We start from the raw sequence: 24,174 nt of genomic DNA on the forward strand, positions 1-24,174 counted from the left end.
ACTTCCAACAATATGCTTGAAGGGTCTGGATTCTCTGTGATGCATCTTTTGAAGTGTAGAGAGCTGTACATACTTAGATCGATGCCATGCCGCCCATCTCATTTATGGATAGCTCTTGCTCATCTTCTTGGAAATGGAGGGATTGTGTAAGAGCCCTCCTTTTCCAAGATGGGCAATGTGGGAGTAATCTCGCCCGGCTCTCTACGGTGCAAAAGAAAAAGGATTCTGTAAGTGGGTCTAACCCACTCCTGGGAGGCCCATATAGCCCACTAGGGCGGCACAGAGAGGGGAAACGCTTGGGCCCACAATTTCGCACGCCGTAGGAAAAAACACATCTTTTTTTTCTGGCCTTTTTTTGGGTGTGTTTTTTCACATGAAAATTTAATAAATTAAATTTCTATTTAAAAGTTGTGTTGGATGCTATAAAAGTTGTAGAGGCGCCTTGTTTATATTTCCTAAGCAAATATTTGAAAATCTAGTAACTCTCACTAGCGGAGGCAGGTCTTGTGCTCCTGGGAAACGTATACGCCCAGCGGCTAGCGTTTCTTGAGCACCCGTATCGCAAATCCACTTTTAAAAACATTAAAAAAATCATTAGTTTCCCTCGGAATCCTAGAGCCCTTTTTTTTTTTTTTTTTTTGATCAAAACGGTATTTCATTCATATACCACTAACGTGAATACAACCAGACATATCGAAGAAAAGTAAACAAAATAAGGCGTGTGGAACGCCATCCAACCTAGACCAGAAAACCTCCCCGGTATGCCGGGCAACATAAGAGGCGACCCAATCTGCTGCACTGTTCGCCTCTCGGTAAGCATGGACAACCTGACAAGAAATCAGCTCCCGCACCAAGCTCCGGGTATCCCGTATCAGGGGATGGCCATCACCGTATATGTCCACACCACGAATTCAGTCAATCACCACAGAACAGTCACCCTCGAGAACGAGTCTCTCTGCCCCAGAACTCGTCTCGCAAACCAAACACCCTCCCAAGCAGCCTGCAGCTCTGCTCCCACCGCCGAAACGCCAAAAGTGCTCCGTCCCCCCGCAGCAATAAAAGTACCCCGATGGTCCCTGATAACAAAACCCACGCCCCCAGAGGTGCCATCCTCCGCCGAGCCACCGTCGAAATTCACCTTGAGATAACCGGGGGTGGGGGTACCCAAGAAAAGTAACTGAACCTGGACGCTGAAACAGCAGTGCAGGTACCCCAGATGTCCCTAGTCCTCCCAGGTGGAGCCGACGTGGACAACGTAGATGTCTCAGCTGCCTGCCTCAGAGCTCTCTCCATCACAGCCCGTGGGGTCAGCCGCCCACCCTCGAATAGACGATCATTCCTGGCTAGCCATATGTGATAGGCTAGATAAGCCACAATGGAACCGGACTCAGCCTCCCTCGGCCTACGAATAGACTCACTCAAGAACCGGAGCATATCCTCCACCGACTCCCATAAAGGTGGTAGTAGCGCCGAGGCCAATCTCCAACACTGCATAGCTACAGGACATCGAAGGAGGACGTGGCCGACCGTCTCCTCAGCATCCAGACATACCTCGCATAGTGAGCCCATCCTCATCCCCCGCCGGGCCAATACACTCCTGGTCGGAAGGCAACCCCAGGCTACCTTCCAAATAAAGAGCGCCACCCGGGGATGCACCCTCATCCTCCATATCCATCCACCATCAATCCGCCTCTCCGGCTCCCGCCTAGTCCACGCATGAATATCCCTGGCACGTACCCGCGATCGGCCCGTCGGTAACCAGACCAGTCTGTCAGGCTCCGCCCGGGATGGGATCGGTAATGCCAGAATCCTCTCCACAAGCTGCTCCCCAAATGTCTCCCGAATGAACACCTCATCCCAGCTCCCCTCCTCCGGTACAAGTAGATCGCCAACACGACGTCCCAGCAGCCTGCTCGTATCCACCATGACCGGTAGCCTGCTAATCGGTAACTCAGTCACCCAGCTATCCTCAAGGACATCCACAGACATACCATCCCCGACAGCCCACCGAATGGCCGGGAGCACCAACGGAGCCCTAACACTGATCTCCCTCCAGATAGGGGAATGGAGCCGTCCCGCCCTAATGCCAACCGTCAATGCCCCGTACTTAGCCCTCATCAGTGAGGACCATAAACTCTCAGGCTCCAACAAAAGGCTAGCTGCTAGCCGCAGAATCGATGCCTCCCGTCGCGCCACCAATGACGGCACACCCAAGCCACCATGTCTGACCGGCTGACAGACCACCTCCCAAGCCACTAGATGTACCCTGCCTCTATCACCATGCCTCCCCCAGATAAAGTCCCTGATGAGCCGCTCAACTGACCTCAATGAAGCTACGGGAGGAACAGTATGGGATACAAGATATACCGGAATAGCACTAAGTACTGACCGTGCCAATGTGACTCTGCCCATCATGGATAGTGAATGCATCTGCCACCCCTCCAGCCTGTGCCTAATGCTATGCTCAAGAGAACTGGTATCTCCACTGCGCATGCGTCGCCCAAGTATCGGCACACCCAAATAAGTCAAGGTGCCCTCCTGCTCACCCACACCCAGAGTCTCCATAATTCCGGCCTTTATCTGAACCTTGGTCTTTGGACTGAAAAAGATAGACGATTTGTTCAAGTTGACCCGTTGTCCAGAAGCCGAGCAATAAGCATAGAGGGTCCTCCGGATCACATGGGCATTCTGCCTGGTCGCCCTAGCCAACAGCAAACAGTCATCAGCAAAGAGTAGATGGGAGATCGGCACAGCCCCCTGCACTGGCCTATAAGCCTCCAGAGTCTGTGTGTCCACTGCTACTCGAAGAGCTCTGGATAATGCATCTGCACAGATAATGAAAAGCAAGGGAGACAGCGGACACCCCTGACGAAGACCAACCGAAGCATCAAAAAAGTGTGAAGGTGAACCATTAACCAGAATGGAGAAGGATGGCCCCCTCACACAGCCCATGATCCACCTGATCCACATCTCATGGAAGCCAAAACTCTGTAAGGAATGTCGAAGAAAATCCCAGCACATCCTATCATATGCCCTCTCCATATCAAGCTTGACCCCCATAAGACAGCGCCGCACTGGAGCCTTCACCAGGTCAAACATGAACTCCTGGGCCAATAAGGACATGATCTGATATGTTCCTCCCCCCAATAAAAGCACCCTGCTCTGGACTGATGATTCTGGGTAAAATCCCTCTCATTCTAATTGCCAAAATCTTAGCTGTAATCTTATATAAAAGTAGAACAAAGGCTAATAGGCCTAAAGTGGCCAGGCTCAGTAGCAACCTGGCGCTTGGGGATCAAAGTAATAAAAGTCCTCTGCCACTCCGGGCTCATCTCCGCCGTGCTAAAAAAACTGCTGAATGGCCTCAATAACATCAAGGCCGACAATCGACCAATACCTACGGAAGAACACGGGCGGAAAGCCATCCGGTCCGGGCGCCTTGTCCCCCTCCAGGGACCACACCGCCTCCTGAATCTCCCGTCCCGATACCGGTCTGATCAGTGCTAAAGAGTCCTCGTCGGAGACCCCCTCAGGAGATAAGGGTAGCTCAGTAAATATTCCACTCCCTGTCCGCTCCGTCCACCTAGTCCTGAAGAACTGCTCAAACACCCTGCAAATCATAATCGGGTCCTCTATAGCCTATCCATCCTCGTCCCTGATAGATCTGATCCTATTCCGCTGTCTTCTGATCAATGTAGACTGATGAAAGAACTTTGTGTTCCTGTCCCCTTCCTGAATCCACTGTACTCTTGACTTCTGCCTCCAAAAGATCTCCTGTTGGCTAAGAAGAGCATCATGCATAGATAGGAAGGATCTCAACTCCGATAACTCCACATGTGATAAACCTCCACCCGACGCCTCTCGTAGTTGCATATTAGCAATGGTCTCCTCTAACTCCTCAATTCTTCGGAATATGTTCCCAACCTCCACCCTGTTCCACCTCCGAAGATATCTCCTAGTCAGCTCAAGTCTGCGAGAAACCCGATACATAGCATCCCCCCGAACCGGCTTGTTCCAAGCCTCGCTCACAACCCCCCAAGACCGGGGGTAACACAACCATAACCTCTCAAACCTGAAAGGACAGCGAAAAGGAATGGGTCTATCAGTACATACCAGTATCGGACTGTGGTCTGAAGCTATCCTCGATAGGTGTTTAACATGATTGTCTGGAAACTCCTGGATCCATCCAGCTGTGGCGAAGGCCCTGTCAAGTCTCTCCCAGACTCTAGCCGGGCCCTGCTGATTGTTGCACCATGTGAATCTAGGCCCTGTGAAGCCCAGATCTATCAGTCCATTTGTAGAAATAAACTCCTGGAATTCCCTGACCTTCCTCTGATAGGAAAATAGCCTCCCTCCCATCTTCTCCTGTGGATCATCTATACAATTAAAATCTCCTGCAATCAACATCGGCTGCCCCTGATCAACCAACTTGGAAGCCTCCTCCCACAGTGTCCTCCGAGCCCTGAAGTCGGTACTAGCATACACAGCTGCAAATATCCATGGTCTACCCTCCCCCTCCGATATTACCATGATCACCTCTTGGCTACTAACATTAAAGATGTCCAGCTTCCCACAGTCCAGTTTCCAAGTAACTATAATACCTCCCGACAATCCCTGAGAATCCACAGCATAGAAACCCCAGGACCGAGGCAATGCCCTCCTGGCTCTTACAATACTCCTTCCGGCCAACCGGGTCTCAAATAAAACACACATGTCTGGGTCGTGCACCTGCACCAATCTCCGAAACGCCGGGGCGAAAGAGGGTTTCCCGGCTCCCCGACAATTCCAAAGAATTATCTTCATTAACAACCCAGTTCGGTGGCTCGACTCTCCATACCGGAGCTGACCCCATTATCCACAATCATCCCACTGTCCACATACTCTCCCGCATTGGAATTAGACTCAGGATTCCCTTCCTGCACAGCTGCCATCGCTTGGGACAACACCTCACTGTGGCTAGGATTACTGTTTCCCTGTGCCAAATGGCACAAAGAACCCACAGTAGCCCCATCTCCCTCCCTGCCGCAGACTCCCTTCATTTTCACATCTGCCCCAGCTCGATCTGGCACCTCCAGTCCATCCGGCACCTGCGTCACCCCCTTCGGCGTCTCCGCCGCCTTCAAGACCGCCGGAAGATCCCCGACGGAGGTGGCATGGGACAACCTCCAGCCAGCAGGACGACCGCCGTTGGCTTCCCGCCCGCCGCCGGCCTTCGGTGGCCTGGATCTCGACGAAGCCACCGGCGGAGGAGAGCTCCGGCTTCTCCGATGCCCGAGCGCCACCATCCTCCGGAATCCCATGGCCGGACGAACACCGCCGGCTGGACACGGGAAGTCGGCAGAGCTGCCTCTCTTTGACGGGCTGCGGGCGCGTTTGAGCGGACTCAAACCAGGTCCCCGACCCGCATCCGTTTTAAGTTGCACCCGGTCAGTCACCATTGGACCCAGCCCAGCGCCAGGCCCAATATCACGTGACCCGCTCCTCGGGCTAGGCGGGCCGGAGCCCGGCCGCCTAAGCACAGTAGAGATGGGCCGTGAATTGTTGCCAGCCCAATCAACCTCCGGCCGGTCCAACTCAACCAGTATCGAGTCGCTGGTCGACTCGGACAGTGCCCCAAACGCCCCCCCGAGTTGACTAACCCCACCTCCCGAGTGGCCGTTGGAGCATTCTCCTTTGCCCTGCTCCGGGGATTTCCTCCGAGCTACTTTGGACGGCTTCTGCCAGCCATCCAGATCCACAGGGGAGACAGAAGGAGTCGACTCCCCATCCGCCGGAGGTGTCTTCGTCCGAGAAGGCGTGCCCGCCGGATTTTGTCCACACTCCGACACCATCGGCTTCCTCGGCTTCACATTCCCTCCGCCAGCTCTCATTTGCCGAACCCTATGGGTTACCAGCCACGGCCCATAGCCTGGGTTCCCCGGAGTAGCGTTCCCACCGGCCCCACCCTGAGAAGAGTTCTCCGGTGTGCCGATCTGCCCATCCGTCACCACCTCGGTACCCCCGTCCACTGGGACCTCGACCGGACTCGCCGCACAGAAGCCTTCTCCGTGCCCCACTCTACCGCATCTGCAGCATGGATTCGGAAGGTTCTCAAAGATGAAGCCTTGCCAAACTCTCTCCTCCCGTCCCTGTGCCTTCCCCTTCACAAAGGTGCCGCCTCTCAGAGGTAATCAGAGATCCACCTCTATCTTGACCCGAGCAAAGCCTCGTTTCTTGCCCTGTTCTGTTATCTCGTCCACTGCCAGCGGCTTCCCGGCCTTCGCCGCCATCTGAAGGATAATGGACTCCTCCCAATAATCCAACGGCAACCCGAGCATTCGTAGCCAAACAATGGCTTTGTTTAGCTCACCTGCACCGGGTGAGAAATTTGGCCTCCACCTCTCCATGGCATGGATCTGCCCTGCCACCAGCCATGGCCCCCAGCTCAGAGCCTTCTCCCGGTGTTCCTCGCAGGAGAAACGAACCACGAAGAAGCCCTCCAACAGCGGGAAGATTTCGGGAGGCTCGGGTAGTTCCATGACTCGCCGAAGCTCTTTGACTACCCATTCGGCGGGAACGACTCTACCCAGGCTTCGAATCAACACTGCCGAGGTCTTCCAAGGCTTCCTGACCTCTTCCAGCACATCATCGTCAACCTCCACCACGTCGTCGAAGCGTCTCTGCATCGCCTCCAGCTCCCGATCGGGAATCCGGTGGGTCGTCCAATGCGGCCGCCTCGAAGCCCTTCGATGCAATGCCTGCATAACCATACTGGGAGACGAGCTTTCTGGATAAAGATTTTTCCCACAATGTTCCATACCCCATGAACCAAATGGGTGAAAGCCACTATTCATCATCAATCATTGCTTTAGTAAAAGGACCAACTAGAAGCCAGAAAAATCTTCAAGGCATGAAGGCTCAGACTGAGTTAAATATGTGTTTATAAAAAGAAAAAGAAAGACAAGGAGGGAAGATGGGGGGAGGGGGATCTGACATGCACATATGCAGTCATAACCAGCATCTGGCAAACTAGAGTTTTGAACAACTAATGACTCAACATGCAAATGACATGACAGCCAGCAATGAGTACATTTCTTAAACTCAAGAAGATGTAGAAAAAACTGAAGGATACATGGTCCACAAGGAAAAGCCCAAGCAAAGCATACTAATGCAGAGATAGTTATAGATCCACAGGTGGCAAGCATCGCCACGGGGCAAGGAGTGGTAAGAACATGATACAGCCCTCATTCATACACAAAAAGGAAGAAACTCAGGAAGGAAGATTATAAACATAAAGGAAGCAAAGCAGCTCCGACTAATTTATTGAGTAAATTCCTAATGCCAGACTAAACAAGCATCAACAACTAAAACCATCCAATCATTTTAAATTAGTTTCCAGTCATCAGAAACCACTTAACACACTTGACGATCCCAATGCCTGCTCAAAGAAGATTCATATGCAAAGAACCACCAAGTCTAATGAGTAAAACATGACCATATTAATGACTATACAAAGCCGGTAACCGAGCTTATTAGCTGTGACACAGAAAATTTCCTGAAGCTCAGTCGGATGCATTACCACGATGTGATAAAATCAGAAGACATCAATGAGCACTAACCAGGAATGGGTGCTGGCAGACACCACATTCTATTGTTTCAGAGCCCGAGGCTGGAACTTGAACCTGCAAATTAACAACTTGTATCATATAATTCAGGCCAAACAGCATGCGGAAACAGTGCACAAAATAATCAAGAGAATGAGAGAAGGGGAAGAGAGCGCTAGGTGCCTGACCTGAAGATGGACCGTGCAGGTGGGACATGCAACTTCCCTCATCTGCCTTGCAGAACCATCAGAGGACTTTGAACCTACAAAATAACTAACTGTTAAATTTGGTGCAAAATGTACAATCAGACCATGGCATAAAAGCATTAGAGCTGTCACTGGTTATAAACATACCTGAAGATGACTTACGATTTTTGTCCATTTCCTCCTGTTGAAAACCATCAATACATCAAAGATCATAATGTGCACCAAAAAAATATGCCCCTCAACATTTATGGGAGAGCAAAGTAAAAAAAGTTACAAATATTCTTAAATCTGCATCTCTTCTAAGCTTGTTTTCAATATTTCCAATGAGAAGATTCTGTTAGGCAGTAAAGTTTGCAGCCACATACGATAGAAAGTTAATGTTAATTGACGGAATTCTAAATTTGAAATACACCTGAAGCTGTCTGGCAAGATCCTCATGACTGTGCAGTCCAGCAGGTTTACTGGCAGCTTCCTTCGTATAGCTCAACCTTTGAGAAACTTCTGCCTGTGGAACACAAGAAATCCTCCACGTATCACTAAGCAAAAATCTCAACTGACATCCTGCATGCATATTATTCCAAAGAACATTCCTAAAAGGTAACGAAGAGGTTCATATCTCTATACAATCTGCAATTTTACATCATACAGGTATCTTGTCAATGCTCCTGTTAAAAAAAAGTGCTTGTTTGCACCATTGTGTTCAATCTCCGATTTATGTTAGAAAAACGTGTATGTTTGTGTTTCATTGGCTTAAAAGGATTTACATGACAAGAATACTAGATGGGAACTCCATTAACTTGCAGAGAAAATGTATACAATTTGAGTAGCTGAAATTTAGGATGATATATTGCAAATGGTATATCAATGATGAGATCAGCAAAGATATGCAAGCTGTAACAAAAAGAAGTAGATTAAGTACAAGAACTGGATGTGGAGAGATGCAAATGCTTGTATGCAACCCAATATGAAATCTAGCATAAAACTTCTCTTTTTTAAGTCAAGCAGGTGGATTCAGTAGGGCTAGATGTGCAGTGAAGATACATCTGTTGCATTAGAAAGTTCATCATAAATGCAGAAGAAACCGACAAATTTTAGAAGACGCCCAACATTTTGAGAGTGACCACAACTAAAATATAGGGAAGAATCCTACAAAGAATATAAAATTGTGATTCATCAATTACATGTCAAAATCATAATGAAAGATTTACAATTTCTAGCAAAAGAGTAAACAACATGAATGTGTAACTGGCCCACCAATACAATTAGTTCGCATTAGAAAATTAACATTCTTCTAGTACTGTAATCTTAGCAATTTATAAACGACGCATGGAGCATAATAACTGCAGCTGTTCCCCAAGGTGGAAGCAACAGACCTTGGAAATCTAGTTCACGAACATTATGCATATGCTCACGAAAATAAAGCAAAGCATGAGTTTTGTATGTGTTACTGTAAAAACAATATGCCAGTACAAAAAAAAAGGATCTCATTACTTAGAGAAATCATTTCTTAATCAGCAAAGAAAGCTTCGATGCATCCAAAACATATCAGCTATTGGCTCACCTCAACCTTGAAAAGCATGTCAAATTAATCATAACATACATAATTTACTCACTACAGCTTGACTATAGAATTGAAAGATTTCTCTCTTCTATAGAAAAGGGGAAATAAAGAACACATGCACCCACCAAACGAACTGATGAATGAAGTTGACCATGCTCTTGCCAGTAAAACAAAGACAACAAATAAAAGCAACCTTCAATAGTAGTAATTAAAGTTGCCACAAGTGCGAGCGCATATGTAAAACCAACCAGTACAAAATTAATCATGTGGAACAAACATGATTTGGAATTGTATATTCTCCAATATTTCAGATTGTGGGTCAGCAAGTTAATAACCAGAATGCAGCCTGAAGCCGGAAGGAAATACATGGATGGCACATTAGTCAGTTAATGGGTGCATAAGTGAGATAAATTGATGAGAGTTGATAGCTTCCCTATATCACTCATTAAGGATATGCTAGAACAAATATTTATTCAAACAAATCAATGGCATATCATTCTCTATTTTCTTGAACATGTAACTGCAAACGTCTGGCACATAAAACAGGGAAAAGGAGTATACCATGCATCTATCACAAACTCTGACTGGCGGAGCATTTTCATCTGCAGTAAGAGCAATTCTACCCTGTGTGCACTTGTCACAGAAAATATCACCACAATTCCTGCAATGATGCTGGAAATAAAGAATATAATACTTGTGTTAGCAAATGAAATGCTGTGATTTCAGTCAAGATAATGGTGAAGATTAATAATAAAAATTGATCGTATTACCCTGCGAACAAAAGCTCCAAAATCTGCTCCGCATGATGTGCATTTTCTAACTGATTCATCTGGAACCTGAACGGTTAGAAACAGAGTTGTACTTCAAGTACTGCACAATTAGGATAGAAATGAAAATATTACTATGCCCAAGATTGCAAATATACACAAATTCAATTCCCCCACCTATCCAGGAAAATCTATTATATAATGTTCTGATATACACTATACAACGTTTTGAATGGATTAATCCAAAGGCAATGAATCAGCAAAAATAATCATGCATAAAAACATGGATAACATATGTTGGAAATTTAAAGATATGACGGTTCTTCATTTGAAGTTTGACCAAAAACTATAAAATCAAAATTGAGACATTTTAGCATTGGCTGGAAGCAGTCCTAGATTTAGTTTCAGCTGAAACTAACATACATGGACAAAATAATGGATACATGAGCCTGTATATGTTGTTTGCCATTTTCTATCTTTATACGTTAGGAAGGTTTTTGTCTAAATGAGAAATATTTGGTAGCATTGAAACATCAGAAGAAAATATTTTTCTGAGACACATTTAGTGTCGAAGTCAAACCTCATATACATTTGGATTACTCATATGTTAGATTGCGATCAAACATTATGGATACTATTGAAGGTTTATAATTTTAAAAATATGATTCCATCCACATCTCAAATCTAAATCCTTTGATTTTTTTAAGCTGAGATTTTGTTCAGAAAAGACCAGAAGAAAAAATTGCCAGATGATAAGAAGGCAAAAATGTGAAGTTACATAAAGTTAGGACTCTTGTGATAATTCAAAGGACAACAAGCAAAAGCAAAAAAACAAGAATGATAAATTTTTTCAATAAGCAAAAGTGAAGAAGCTATGCAAATATTTCTCATCACAAGCAAGAAAACTGAAGTTGCTTATTGTTATTATAAAGGAAGAAAGGTTCCTTAATGTGCATGTGGTACAAGAAAGAATGCAAAGGTGGATGTGCTATGAAAAAAAAAGGATAGTGTATAAGTTTGAAGAAGAATAAAAGTTGCACTAATCACAAATGTATTGCAAAGCAAATTCAGCCTTGTATGAGAATGCGCAATGAATTCATAAATGTCTCGAAGGCTCGGGAAGGAGAAGGAAGCAATTATAAATGTGGATGGAACTGGTGAGACGAATGTTAGAAAAGCTCACTTTCACATATGTTGTGTCCCACTACAATGGACCATGCAGGATGCATGAAGTCAATCACAAATAAAATAAAACTATTGGCAATAAAATGTGTTAATGTTTTTTACTTCATTCACATTCTAATGCCAAAGCAATCACTTACAAATTTACCATCTTGATAACCACCTTGACATATAGACTTATCACTTTCTTTGTTAGAATTGTGAAATCTGTGCCAGAAAGTTCATCTGTCTAATCAAAAAATAGGAAATTCCTCACGCAGAACAACCAGTGAAATCATTTTAGAAGACATAAACCTTACTCAGAATCTACAGTGGCATCCAAAGAACCGCTTTTAAGTGACCAAAAGTTCATTTACTTAAACATAACTACCCCCCCCCCCCCCCCAAAAAAAAAAAAAAACAAAGTAGTGCTTGAAAAGGCATCCTGTCGAACATAACTGTAAAAAGCAGGCAGCTAATACTATTCATCAGTTAATCTTTAATCCTCTCGTTACTATCCAAACTATAGCTCCAATCCCTAAATATACTACTGCAGGAAAAATCACATATCAAACTAGCATGGCCAAGACTTGAACTTAATTTTTGCTGAAGGCAAAATGTATTCTTGGCACAAGTATGGTGGTATATTCACTCTAAACGACTGTAACACCTATATATCCATGTTTCTACTGAAACTTCCCAAACGCATCCTTAATTATATCTTCAACTGGTTTTCCTTTCTCATTGACCAAATATCCTTATAAAACAGGGGAATGTTTGGTTAATGATCATCGTACATGTAACATAAAAAACAAGGCAAGAAGACAACCACAACAGATTCTGCATATCTAACTTTTACAGGTAAATGGAGGAGAGGGCAGGTAATAGGTGTTGATAATCAGCATGATAAATCTTATTACGTCACAACTTAAACTGCACAGGTAACAGGAGTGGGGAAGGGATTGGATGTAGTGCAATATATATGTTTTGGCAACATAATTTCAATATTCAAAAATCCAATTAAACAGTTACAAGCTAATACAAATGTGTCTATTAAGGTCTTTTTTCTTTTCATATTATTACTTTCTTTTGGACCCCTATCAAACACTACCTTGTAATTTTAACCACCAACTTGTTAGCAGGTCAAGGGGAAATATGCAAGCATCTTTTGTCACTACGAACAGAGGACCACATGTTGTTGTCAAATACATGAACCAATAGCCAATTCGGAATTAAATATGCTCACCATTTTTACTGAATTTTCCTTAAAAAAAATTTAAGAAACCAAAGAAGAACCAGACTCATGCTGCCATAGCTTTATTTTATCTCTGTTCCTAATGCTAATCTCTTTCACATTTTTTTTCTTTTTCACTTTCCACATTTAAATTGCAGGTCAGAAATGGAATGGCAGGAAACTTTAAGAGAGGTTGCCCATACATAACAAGACATAATGAGCCAATAATTTGTAAAAATCAGTGAAAACAAAACAAATATAAAATGGTATTCGAACATAGGTATGCTAACATGATGGGGTCATTTTCTTTTCTTTTTTAACTTTATACATTTTTGTTTCCTGGGGTGTTATATATAAAGAATTTTCACCAAAGCAAATTTGTCAACCAAACAGAGACCTGATGATGATTTTTCAATCCAGGAAAATCAGAACACAACAGAATAAAATAAAAACAACCTTTTAAAGCCCAAAGTGTGAGACTCGGGAATGAAAATTAACTAAGAAAGAAAGGCATTTGAAATTACCCAATGGTCCTTCTCCTCATTGCCAGGTTTTATCAAGTTCAGCCAATCAACTAACCCTTTCTTCTTATCTGTTAGCTGTTCAGATAGCTTTGCATCATCAGCAGTTCCTTTGCCTCTAGCAAGGCTAGCTTTTCCACCCATCTCCTTGATCTATACGAAGAGATCACATAATGAGTAATTTTCGGTACATCATGTTCGTACCACAATACTACATGCATCACAGAAAAATTTAGATGCACCATAGAAAAAGATTATGAGAACATGCATGAAGACATGAATATGAAAAAATCGAACAATATCAATTCACGCAAATTGACAGATAAAGGTCATAGTGTTCAGATTCATGAAACGCACGACCTTATTTTGGCATGTCATGACATTCTCACAAAGCTCCTTACAACATAAATAAACATAGACAAAGCATATCACATATGATGTATAATTGCCATCCTAATATGTTTGGAAACCCACCAAGTTGGCAATTACCTGTTTCCCCTTATTAAAAAAAATGCATATTAAAAATGGAGAGCCCCTTAAGCAAAAAAGGCATTAGGTTTAAAACTCAAACATTCTCTTCATAAAATAGAGTATAAATACAATATACACAATATGTGCGTATTTGTATGTCAGAGATGTCAGCATAGCCACCTTATGAAGCATGTCCATATGAGGACAAGTGGGTTACAGCATATAAAATCACTAGCATACAACACACACTTCATTACTTAAATATAGTAAATAAAATTTTTTGATTCTAACCGAGACACAACTTGAATTATATAATCGGTTAACTAAGATATCTAATTTTAGTTATCATAGATAACTTTTCTACAAAAGTTAATGATTTCCCATTTATGAAAAGTCGCTGAGCTTTTAATAATCTTTAAGTAAAAAATCTTAATTGATCCAATTATTTTTATGAAATCAGTCCTGATCACTTAATTATACTCCAGTTGATGATGGGCTTGAACAGATTAATAGCCAAAAGTTTAATGCATGTGACCATTAATTAAAACAACTATGTATGCATATGCACATAGACAACAGTGGTGTCCACCACCAGATTAGGATCGTGTACCCTGTCATTTCTTTATTGCCCCTTCTCTTAACAAAACATTATTCATTTTCAAAACCAAAAAAAGATGTGTTAGTTTTGCATGAACTGTTGCAGATCAAAATATGTGTTACTCCTGGCACATGCATTATAATATTTGTTATCGCACACATCTACAAGTTACACCTTTTCAATTTATGGTTAACACCTTTGAGGTAACCAGTGAAATTGTATAGCAGAGGGGGGAAGCAGTTTGTTTACAATATAAAAGTTTTTGAAAGCACCCTAATCAAAAGAAGAACAGAGCCTTAGTAGCTAACCTGCACCGTTGCAGCTGTCACTGTATCAAGTATGGTATTGGTAGTATAGCTGTTCGATTGCAGCCTTATGCGCCTTGGTTCAATATCGACAGAGCTCTTAGACCAGAAGGCAAAGACAGATGAATCTGTTACCTAGACGAAACAATACGAAATGTTCAGAGATATATGCAAAAAATTATAATTTGATTGCGTCTAGAACTGAGATAGACTCATACTCAAAATTCTGAAGTGCACAACATTACCAACTTACTTCCCATCTTGTGACGGTCTCAAGGGGGTATATCCTCAAAGTTCTGCTAGAGCCTGGATCAAGCATACGAATTCCATCCAAACCAATCTGAAATGAACACGGAGAAAAAAACATTTGCATCAACCTTAATAATGGAACAAATTAGTTGGCCTAAAGTTATATCTAAGTAAAATAATTTGAGAAGTCATCATTCCAAGAATTAATAGGTGGGCGCATTAATTATAGGACAAGAAACATTCTGGAATTACCTTACAAGTACAATGGAGTTATCTGACACCACAAGATGCCAAACAAGACAGGGATGAATAAATAGCTCAGACTAGGCCAAAAATTTAGAACCTAAAGCAGGTGGCTGGGCCAGCAGATAAGTCCTTGGACCTGACAGTCCAGTGTGCTATTCCAATGTTAGAAAGCCCATAAATGTACCAACTTGTTTCAGTGTGGTTGGATATCTATCAGCTATAAATGTTACCTTTAATGGGTTTATTCCGAATTGGAGAACCCAAGGAAAGCTGTTAATTGAATTCACAGTACAAATTATTACTACTATTATAAATAGGCCCCCTTGAAGATCCTGCTCCCCTTTTTCACAAAAGATAGATGCAATAATACATGATATCTTGAAAGATGTGTTGGAGACATGGACCATGCTTATTGTTAGCTTAGAAATTGGTGTTATTTTAACAGTCCAATGACACCTGTTAGCATTTAACTGTCACTGTCACTACAACTTCCTAGCAATTGTTTTTTTTTTTTTTTTTTTTTTTGGCTAATACGGGTGGATCATACCTGGCGGGTACGAATACACCCAATAAAGTCAAAAAGTAGGATATCTCGGAGTGCCAAAGGCAACTCCCCATCTCCAGTCCACAAAGTGTCTCCGGAATGGCGAGCTACAAATGCAGCCACCCAATCCGCAGCCCCATTGGCTTCACGGTAAATATGCTTGGCCTGAAAGGCCCCTCCATCCCTCGCCATAGTCCATATATCGCGAAGCAAAGGGTGGTCACTGCCGTCACCCCTAGGACCCTCTCGGATCCAACTGATAACGGTGGCTGAATCACCCTCTAGGATGATAGACCTAGCCTGTAACACGCACCGGGCATGTCGAAGGCCTGCCCAGGCAGCACTCAGCTCCGCGCTCGGAACCGAGGTATCAAATAAGTGACTGCCACCAGCGGCTACAACCCTAGCGAAAGGGTCCCGAATGACGAAACCCGCGCCTCCCCTCGTACCACCATCCAGGACTGACCCGTCAAAGTTGACCTTGAGGAAACTCGGGGGTGGGGGCTCCCAGGTGAAAAACACCGTGTGGGATACTGCCGAAGCAGGGTGGGGGCCCCAGATGTCCCGAGCTGTCAAGGTCCCTCCGGTGGTGGAGGCATGACACATCTCTGCCGCCTGACTACGGGCACTCTCGACCACAAATCTCGGCGACATACATCGTTCACCGAATATACGAGCGTTCCTGGCCAACCAGATCTGGTAGGCAGTACAGCTCACTCGAGTCACCTCCTGATGAAGCGCCGGGGACTCCGAGCCCTGGCGCATGGCCTGTAAGAACTGGTCCCTACAGATCCATACCGGCTGCGGGACCCCTGCCAGACGCCAAGTGTCCCTCGCCCTAGAGCACCGAAACAATGCATGGTCGACCGTCTCGGCCACACCGCAAATCCCACACTCCAGGGGGATCCTCAATCCACGTCCACCAAGTACTGCTCTCGTTGGAAGGCGGTCCCAGACCCCCTTCCAGAGGAACAGCGCAACCCTCGGGAGGAGGCCCAATCGCCAGATCCAGGCACAATCAGGACCAGGGTCGTACTCCCGCCTAAGAATGCGAGAAAGGACGCTCATCCTGACTCTGGGACTGGTCGAGGAACTCCACACTCGTACATCTGGTCCACCGCTCTGTGGCAGAGGGAGGGAGCGAACCCGCTCCGCCAGATGCTCCCCGAAGAGGCGGGCTAATCGAATCTCGTCCCATCCAGCCTCCCCGGGAGTCATAAGATCACATACCTGTAAACCCTCCCCAGCCTCGACACTAACAGTAGTCGGCCAGCGGCACAGGGGGAGGCCATCAACCCATGAGTCCCTGGTCACATCGATGCTGCGGCCATCGCCTATCAGCCATCGAGTGTGATCCGACACCATGGGCACATATCTCGCAATCTCACGCCATAAAAAGGAACATCCCCGCCCTCCTCGAACCCCGCCCTCCTGGCCTACCCCTCCATAGCGGGCGGTCATGATCCGGCTCCAGAAGCCCTGCGGCTCCAGGATGAAGCGGGAAGCATGCCGGGCGAGGAGCAGCTCTCGTCTCTCCCGGAGAGACAACACCCCAAGGCCACCCTCCCTGAGAGGGAGGCAAATACTCTCCCATGCCACCAGGTGCACCCCACGGCCCCCACCTAGCGAGCCCCATAAAAAGCCCCGAAACAGTCGCTCAATCTTTAGTAGGACCGATCTTGGTACCACCGTGCTAGTCATGAGATAGATAGGCATAGAGCCCAAAACAGATCTAATCAGCAAAACTCTACCCATCATAGATAGAGACGCTGCTCGCCAGCCCTCTAGCCTACTCTGGACCCGTTGCACCATCCCGGAGCACTCAGATACACGCAGTCTCCTACCGGTGATCGGAACACCTAGGTATGTCCAGGTCCCGTCCTGCTCAGGCATCTCCAGAATCCTCCGAATCTCACGTCGAACCCCGGGTGGCGAACTCGGGCTAAAGGAGATAGAGGATTTCTGGGCATTCACTCTCTGACCAGATGCATGGCAATAGGCGGCCAAAGCCCGCCTGATAGCCAGGGCATCTGCTACGCGGGCACGCGTCAGGAGTAGGCAGTCATCGGCAAAAAGTAAATGGGATATCGGCTGGGCCCCTAGAGCTGGGACGTAAGCCTCCAACTCTCCGGCGGCACATGCAGCCCGCAGCGATCGAGACAAAACATCAGAACAAATAATGAACAGGTACGGGGATAGCGGGCATCCCTGCCGAAGCCCCATAGTAGAACTAAAGAATGGGGACGGAGAGCCGTTGATCAAGATGGAAAACCGCGGACTCCGGACACACCCCATGACCCAACCAATCCAGGTCTCATGGAAACCCAGACACTCCAAAGCTCGCCTAAGAAAACTCCACCTGATTCTATCGTAAGCTCGTTCCATATCCAGCTTGATAGCCATCAGGCTTCGACGCTTCGGGGCCCGTCGAAGATCCCACATCATCTCTTGGGCCACCATGACGTTATCGAAGATACTCCTACCTCCAACAAAAGCACCTTGCTCTTGACAAATAATGCCGGAGAGAAAGGGCTTCATACGATCCATCAGTATTCTTGCCACCACTTTGTATAAAGTAGTGCACAAACTGATCGGTCTAAAATGGCTCGGCTCGGACGCATCCGTTCGCTTAGGTATAAGCGTGACAAAAGTGGCCTTCCAGTCGTCAGGCATACCTGACCGACTGAAGAAACACAAGACCGCTTCAACCACTGCGAACCGGACGATACTCCAGTATCTCCGGAAAAAGAAAGGAGGGAAGCCATCTGGGCCCGGAGCCCTATCCTCGCCCAATGCCCAGACAGCCTCTCGCACCTCCCCCTCCGTAACTGGTCGAACCAATAGTGCATTCGCAGCCACCCTAATTTGGGATTCAGCTCTCGAGAGCAGGCCGACGACATCCGACTCACTATCCTCCGTCCAACGGGAGCGAAAGAACTCGAGTAGGATGTGGCTAATTGCCGAATCATCGTCCACCCAATGGCCCCGCTCATCCCGCAAGGAACGAATAGTGTTCCTCTGCCTCCTAATAACCGTCGATCGGTGAAAGAAACTAGTGTTCCGGTCACCCTCTCTGACCCACTGAATTCTGGATTTCTGTCTCCAGAAGATCTCATGTTGGCGTAGGATCGAGTGGTGGGTGGCGAGTAGTCCCCGGAGGCTCACCATATTAGCCACGGGGAGCACGCCCACCTGATCCTCCCTACTTTGGAGGTCAGCAATCGCAGCCTCCGCATCTTCCAGCTTCCTAAAAATATCACCTACGACCTCCCGATTCCAGCGACGTAGCCGTCGCTTGGTCAATTCCAGTTTTCGTGAAACCCTCTGCATGGCGTCGCCGTGGACCGGCAGACCCCAAGCTCCCCGGACAATGTCCCAGGATTGAGGGAAGGATAGCCAGACTTTCTCGAAACGGAATGGGCTCTGGTGACTCGAGCCTGATACCGTCGAGAACAACAGAGGACAATGATCCGATGCAATCCGAGAAAGATGGCCAACCCTATAGGACGGGAATCTGATGAGCCAGTCTGTGGAAGCAACAGCCCTATCCAGTCGCTCCCACACCCTAGCTCGTCCGGATTGGTTATTACACCAAGTGAAGCGCGGACCGGAAAAACCCAGATCTACTAGGCCGTTCCGCGAGAGGAAATCGCGGAACTCCCTCCTATCCACAGAGTCAGTGAAGGCCCTGCCTCCACGTTTCTCACTCTCCTCCAAGATACAATTGAAGTCACCCACCATCGCAGTCGGAAGTCCCAGAGCAGTTAGGTGGGTGAGCTCGTCCCACAGAACCCTCCTGGTTCGATGGTTCGTACTAGCATACACACCGCACAAGACCCACGGTGCAGCATTGGGTTCCGAGATGATCATGATGACCTGTTGGGAGCAGTTATGGAATACGTCAATCGTAGCCACACCCCGCTTCCATAGAGCCACAATGCCCCCCGACAACCCCTGGGAGTCTACTGCATAGGACTCCCAGTCAACCTCTAACCGCCGTAAGACACGACTAAGTCCTCTACCGGAAAGTCGTGTTTCATAAAGTAGGCAGATCTCCGGACTATGGATCTGGACCAGCCGCCTAAAGGATGACATAAATGACGGCTTTGCCGCCCCCCTACAGTTCCACGCAAGAATCCTCATGGGGAAAAGTCCGAGAGGTCGGCCACAAGCACATCAACCCTCTGGGCCATAGGGTCCATCTCCACCTCGCGATCAGGATCAACCTGCTGACCCTCATCCGTACTAGTCCCGGACACGACTCGCAACACAGCCGCCTTCACCCGTTGAACGACGGTCGAGTGATCCATGGTCGTGCGAGTAGCCCCCTCATGACCACTCGGGTCCCCTACCCCTGGCTCCACCAGTGCAAGCGTATCCCGCCCCACCAAAAGGTCACTCATGGGACAGTCAGCACAGACAGGAGCCTCGCTCGTCCTAGTCCAATCACCCAGCTCTGATCCACCAGAGGCGCCATCACCCTGCCCCATATCCACCTCTAGAGGGCCTAGAGTAGTGGGGCTCACAGACGACGGAACCGCCCCGGAGGCGTGGGCCCCAAAATGGAACCCACCATCACTGGGCCCCGCCTCCTGGGCCACAGGCCCCAATATCAGGGCCCATAAGGCCCCTTTGGGCCGTAAAAAGGTCGGGCCCAATAAGGCCCCCGCCCACGGGGGCCTTTCCAGGGTCCTCCGCGCGTGGCCCAGCCAAGCTGGGCCACGCGCTAATCGTCGCGCGACGGGCCTGGGAACCCGTCGCGCGATAGCGCCCGTACACCCGGCGGGGCTCACGTGCCCCGCGACCTCCCCAGCGGCCCGCCCGTCCCACGCCCTGCAGGCGGCCCGCGTCCAGGAGCGGCCCAGCGTTCCTGGGCCGTTTCTTGGGTCCAGAGACCTGCCTCGGCCCAGTTACCGAGTCCACACGTCCCGCGAGTGAGTCGCCGGACGTATCAACTCGGAAGCCCTCTTCGTGCCTAATGGGAGCCAGGACCCCCACCGCCGGCGGGGAATGGCGACGGGCCGCTTTAGTAGGCTTTTGCCAGCCCTCTAGGTCCGGCGGGGACACCGGAGGCCTGGGCGAGGCAACCGGCGAGGGCGGCCGAGATGGAGGCGCTGCGACTGAGGGCTCCATCGTCTTCCCCGGCTGCGACTGCGGCGGACCTGTCTCCCGCATCTGCCGAGAACGAGTCGTTACCAACCACGGGCCGTAGATCGGCCCGCGGATCTCCTCCCCCGGAGGGCACCCTTCCGCCGGCGCCGGAGCCCCAAATCGGCACCCTGGCTCAAGGTGTCCGATCCGACCACACCGCACGCATAAGTCCGGAATACTCTCGAAGACGAACGGCTGCCAGAGGGCCTTCGTCTTCCCGAGTATCCGGATGCCAGGGAGGAGGGGCTCAGAAGCGTCGATCGACACTCTGCATCATTAACTTGCACCCACACCTCTTCCCTTGGAAGCCTTCTTACTTGGGTTGCTATCACCAAAAACTGGCAACCAGAAAACCTGATTGTGACTGGCTGCTTAAAAAATGACTTGACTTTGCAAGCTTAAAGGCCTGTTTTCAGTTACAACTAAGGATCTTAGACATGGTGCAGTCTGGTCACACACATTCATAAAGATGCTAGACATGGTGCAGTCTGATCACACACATTCACATGAACATGCATATGTACTCCTTCCTAGTACTGACAAATAGCACACCTTGCAGGCTAAGATCTCATTCATCATTGTAAATGTCACGTTGTTCAAACCAAATGGCTATGAGAGTCTGTTTTACTAACTTACTAAAACCCCATTTTATCATAAATGTCATGCTGTAAATGAAGAAGAAATTTATTTTTTCTCAGGCCCTTTTTTGACTTGGCTATGAGAGTCCATTTTATTAACTTACTAAAACCCTATTTTATCGTAAATCGCCACCTTCATCATGAATGTCATGCTGTAAATGAAGAAGAAATTTATTTTTTCTCAGGCCCTTTTTTGACTTGGCTATGAGAGTCCGTTTTATTAACTTACTAAAACCCTATTTTATCGTAAATCGCCACCTTCTCCGTAAAAGAATACTAGAAGCAAACTGAAATTAAGTATAACAGCTATCTGAACTTAGAAAAGAGACTACAAAGGCTAAAGCCTACCACCCCTTTTCACTTGGATCATATTAACTCACTTCTATAATACTGATGTCACTTTGAGATCCATCAGATTTCATAATGCTTCACTCTAAATTCAAAAGTTCTAATCTAAACTAATGATGGTGACCACGCATCAAATATTTTTGGAAGGCCTGAAAGGACTGGTACACTGCAGACTTGTTCATAAAGCTATTCAGTTTTTTTCCTCCAAATCAGACATTCCTAGAAACATAATGACAAATCAAGGAAAATCAAAATAATTAAAATCCAAACATCCTGGACGTGCTCACTGTCATCAAAGGAAGTTGGATCGTCATTTCAACATCGGAATCTCGTAAATAATACGTGACAGGATCCTTTGAATTAGATCCCCTAAACCCTCCAGATGGTAAGCTTCTTGAATATCATTAAAAAAACACCTATTCGTTCATCAACGGCCTAGCTCTACAGTATGAAGCTTCTTTAATGTCTCTACCTGATTGTTATCCGAAAGTAAAAGTAACCTTCATATTTCCACACTCCATGAACTCTAACAAATTTGTTGTGCAGCCTGTATAAGTTAATCACCAACCTATGCCATGCTGCTAACAGGCAACATCAAAAGAGATACTGATATTCTAGTGGCAGGAAGAAAAAAGATAAAAAAGAAAAAAATCCAAACACTTCCGCACATATACAGAGGATAACAATAATGCTAGCCAATTAAATGAAAACAAAACCAAGCATAAATGTTCATGACTCATCCTTTAAATGTATCTTATGATTAAATGCAGATTGATTACCTCAATTTTACAAATATTATCTTCTGCAAGAGCATTGATGACAACCTCAATTTTACAAATATTGTTTTCTCCAAGAGCATTGATGAGAACATCAAGATACAGATATACTCTATAAAACAAGACAATGGTTCGTACCCCACATAACAAACATTTGGGAAAAATCTAACTAAAAACAACAAATATTTTTCATATCAAAGGTAAAATTTTAGCTAAATGTCACATTTTTTAGCCTAATAATGCTAATATGCGACAACATCAGCAAATAATTTGATCGAGGGTTAGGTTTTTCTTTTTAATTATTTGATCCATACCTGGCAAAGAACATCCGTGGTGCTCTGACCACCCCCTTCCGCCAATAGCTTGACCCGGAACTTCTGCACCCCATTCTTCACGTCCTGCTGGGTATCCGCCTTCGGCACGGCCCTGACAATGTTCCCCACACTCCCTCCCTGGTCCTTCCTAGCCGAAGGGAAGTTAATGGACCTCCCATAGTCATCAAATAACGCTGTGGAAGACCCGGTAGCCGCCGTTCCCCGAGCACCGTACGACTCCACCCTACCCCCATCATAGGCGTATACACCCTCACCAAGCAAATCATTCAGCGAATCACCCCGATCATACCGCAGCCCACTCTCCGGCTTCCTCTCATAGAAATCTTGATCAAAACCCGAACCACTCCGACCAGAGCCCGCGGCCACGCCAGCGCCATACCTCCCAGAATTCTCACTAAAATACCCACCACCATGCTCGAATCTAGCAGCAGAACTCTCGTAAGGGTTATCATATGGAGGGAAAGGAGCGGAAAAGGACGAACTTTGGTTGGGTGGAGGACTGGGATTGGGATTAGGGTTCATCGGCGGGGCATAATTCCCGGCCGGCTGCTGGGAGTCATACTGGTAACAAGGAAGCGAAGAGGGCTGCTGGAGGTGGGGCAACGGCGCCGACGACGACTGCTCCGGCGGGTAGGGCGAGGGATTGTAGGGCTGGTAGGGGGTGAATTGGGGATTTTGGGACGGCGATTGGGATTGGGACTGGCTGTAGGAGGGGGCAGAAGGGGGGAGATTGAGGACGGGGTCGGGATTCTGGGAGTAGGGAGGGTAGGACGAGGAAAAGGCCGGGAATTCTGGGGAGGAGTAATGGGAATACGGCGGGGCGGAGGCGTAGGTTGGTTGGATCGGATTGGAGGGTGGAAACTCACTAGGGTTAGGGTGAGGGCTAGGGTTTGGGACCGATGGAGGAGGATACCGGTTGGGGTAGTACGCCGAGCCGCAATCGCCGCCTTGCTGCATCTCCGCTAGCCGGTGATCGTCGGATCGAAGCCGGTGATGGTGAAGACGAGGAGGATCCAAGGAGAGGAAGGAGGAGAAGACGCAGAGCGATCTAGGGTTAGGGTCTGGTGGATCCGAGAGGGAGAAGGTAGTTAACTGCGAATAGGAGTTCTTCGTCGCCTTCTTCGTGGGAGTACTCGCATCGATTAGCGTTCGCTTTCAATTAATCGAGTTCACTCCGTTTCTTCCTTACAACGGCACCGTCCTGAGTCATTTGCTCTTGAGGGATAGAATAAGATAAGATGGTCCTTTTGATCTCGCCGTAGATCTTTCTAGATGCGCTGATCGATCGGCGAGGATCGTGAGTTTCTTAGGGAATCTACTCCGCGGGAGTGATGGACCAGACATCGAAAACGTGTGGATTTGTGCAAGCTATCCCGGCCGGGATGGGAGTGATGCTTTCGGTCTAACCGTCGGCCCCAATGGGATTTGTAGTGGGCCTAACATGTTGGGCTTCTTAACAGACTCGTAGGTCAGTGCTTGG

The 24,174-nt window shown here is 47.1% G+C and overlaps 3 protein-coding genes across 3 annotated transcripts; all 3 read right to left on the reverse strand.

Annotated features, from left to right (window-relative positions):
- Nucleotides 1-3,639: 3,639 nt before the first annotated feature.
- LOC120104464 lies at nucleotides 3,640-4,713 on the reverse strand. Its single transcript, XM_039115664.1, has one exon. It carries the CDS (start codon nucleotides 4,711-4,713, stop codon nucleotides 3,640-3,642), a length of 1,074 nt encoding a protein of 357 aa, XP_038971592.1.
- A 1,457-nt stretch (nucleotides 4,714-6,170) lies between these two features.
- Nucleotides 6,171-6,797, reverse strand: LOC120104465. Its single transcript, XM_039115665.1, has one exon. The coding sequence runs from the start codon at nucleotides 6,795-6,797 to the stop codon at nucleotides 6,171-6,173; it is 627 nt and encodes a 208-aa protein (XP_038971593.1).
- A 472-nt stretch (nucleotides 6,798-7,269) lies between these two features.
- On the reverse strand, nucleotides 7,270-23,858 carry LOC103722657 (protein FREE1-like). Its single transcript, XM_008813297.4, has 10 exons — nucleotides 22,674-23,858; nucleotides 14,661-14,747; nucleotides 14,411-14,542; nucleotides 13,037-13,186; nucleotides 10,121-10,186; nucleotides 9,912-10,022; nucleotides 8,202-8,294; nucleotides 7,937-7,970; nucleotides 7,772-7,845; nucleotides 7,270-7,661 (listed from the first exon to the last, which is right to left on the reverse strand). The coding sequence occupies exons 1-10, from the start codon at nucleotides 23,649-23,651 to the stop codon at nucleotides 7,584-7,586; spliced, it is 1,803 nt and encodes a 600-aa protein (XP_008811519.2). The 5' UTR covers nucleotides 23,652-23,858; the 3' UTR covers nucleotides 7,270-7,583.
- Nucleotides 23,859-24,174: the final 316 nt, after the last annotated feature.

The sequence above is a fragment of the Phoenix dactylifera genome, chromosome 18 (genome assembly GCF_009389715.1).
Source record: "Phoenix dactylifera cultivar Barhee BC4 chromosome 18, palm_55x_up_171113_PBpolish2nd_filt_p, whole genome shotgun sequence".
Taxonomy (NCBI): Eukaryota; Viridiplantae; Streptophyta; class Magnoliopsida; order Arecales; family Arecaceae; genus Phoenix; species Phoenix dactylifera.

Coding starts and splice junctions, on each gene's coding strand:
- LOC120104464 (XM_039115664.1), bottom strand. CDS start 4,713: ATGTGTGTTTTATTTGAGACCCGGTTGGCCGGAAGGAGTATTGTAAGA.
- LOC120104465 (XM_039115665.1), bottom strand. CDS start 6,797: ATGGAACATTGTGGGAAAAATCTTTATCCAGAAAGCTCGTCTCCCAGT.
- LOC103722657 (XM_008813297.4), bottom strand. CDS start 23,651: ATGCAGCAAGGCGGCGATTGCGGCTCGGCGTACTACCCCAACCGGTAT. Junction 14,748..22,673: donor CCACGGATGTTCTTTGCCAG/GTATGGATCAAA, acceptor TGTTCATTTCAG/ATTGGTTTGGATGGAATTCG. Junction 7,971..8,201: donor ATCTTGCCAGACAGCTTCAG/GTGTATTTCAAA, acceptor GGTTTTCAACAG/GAGGAAATGGACAAAAATCG.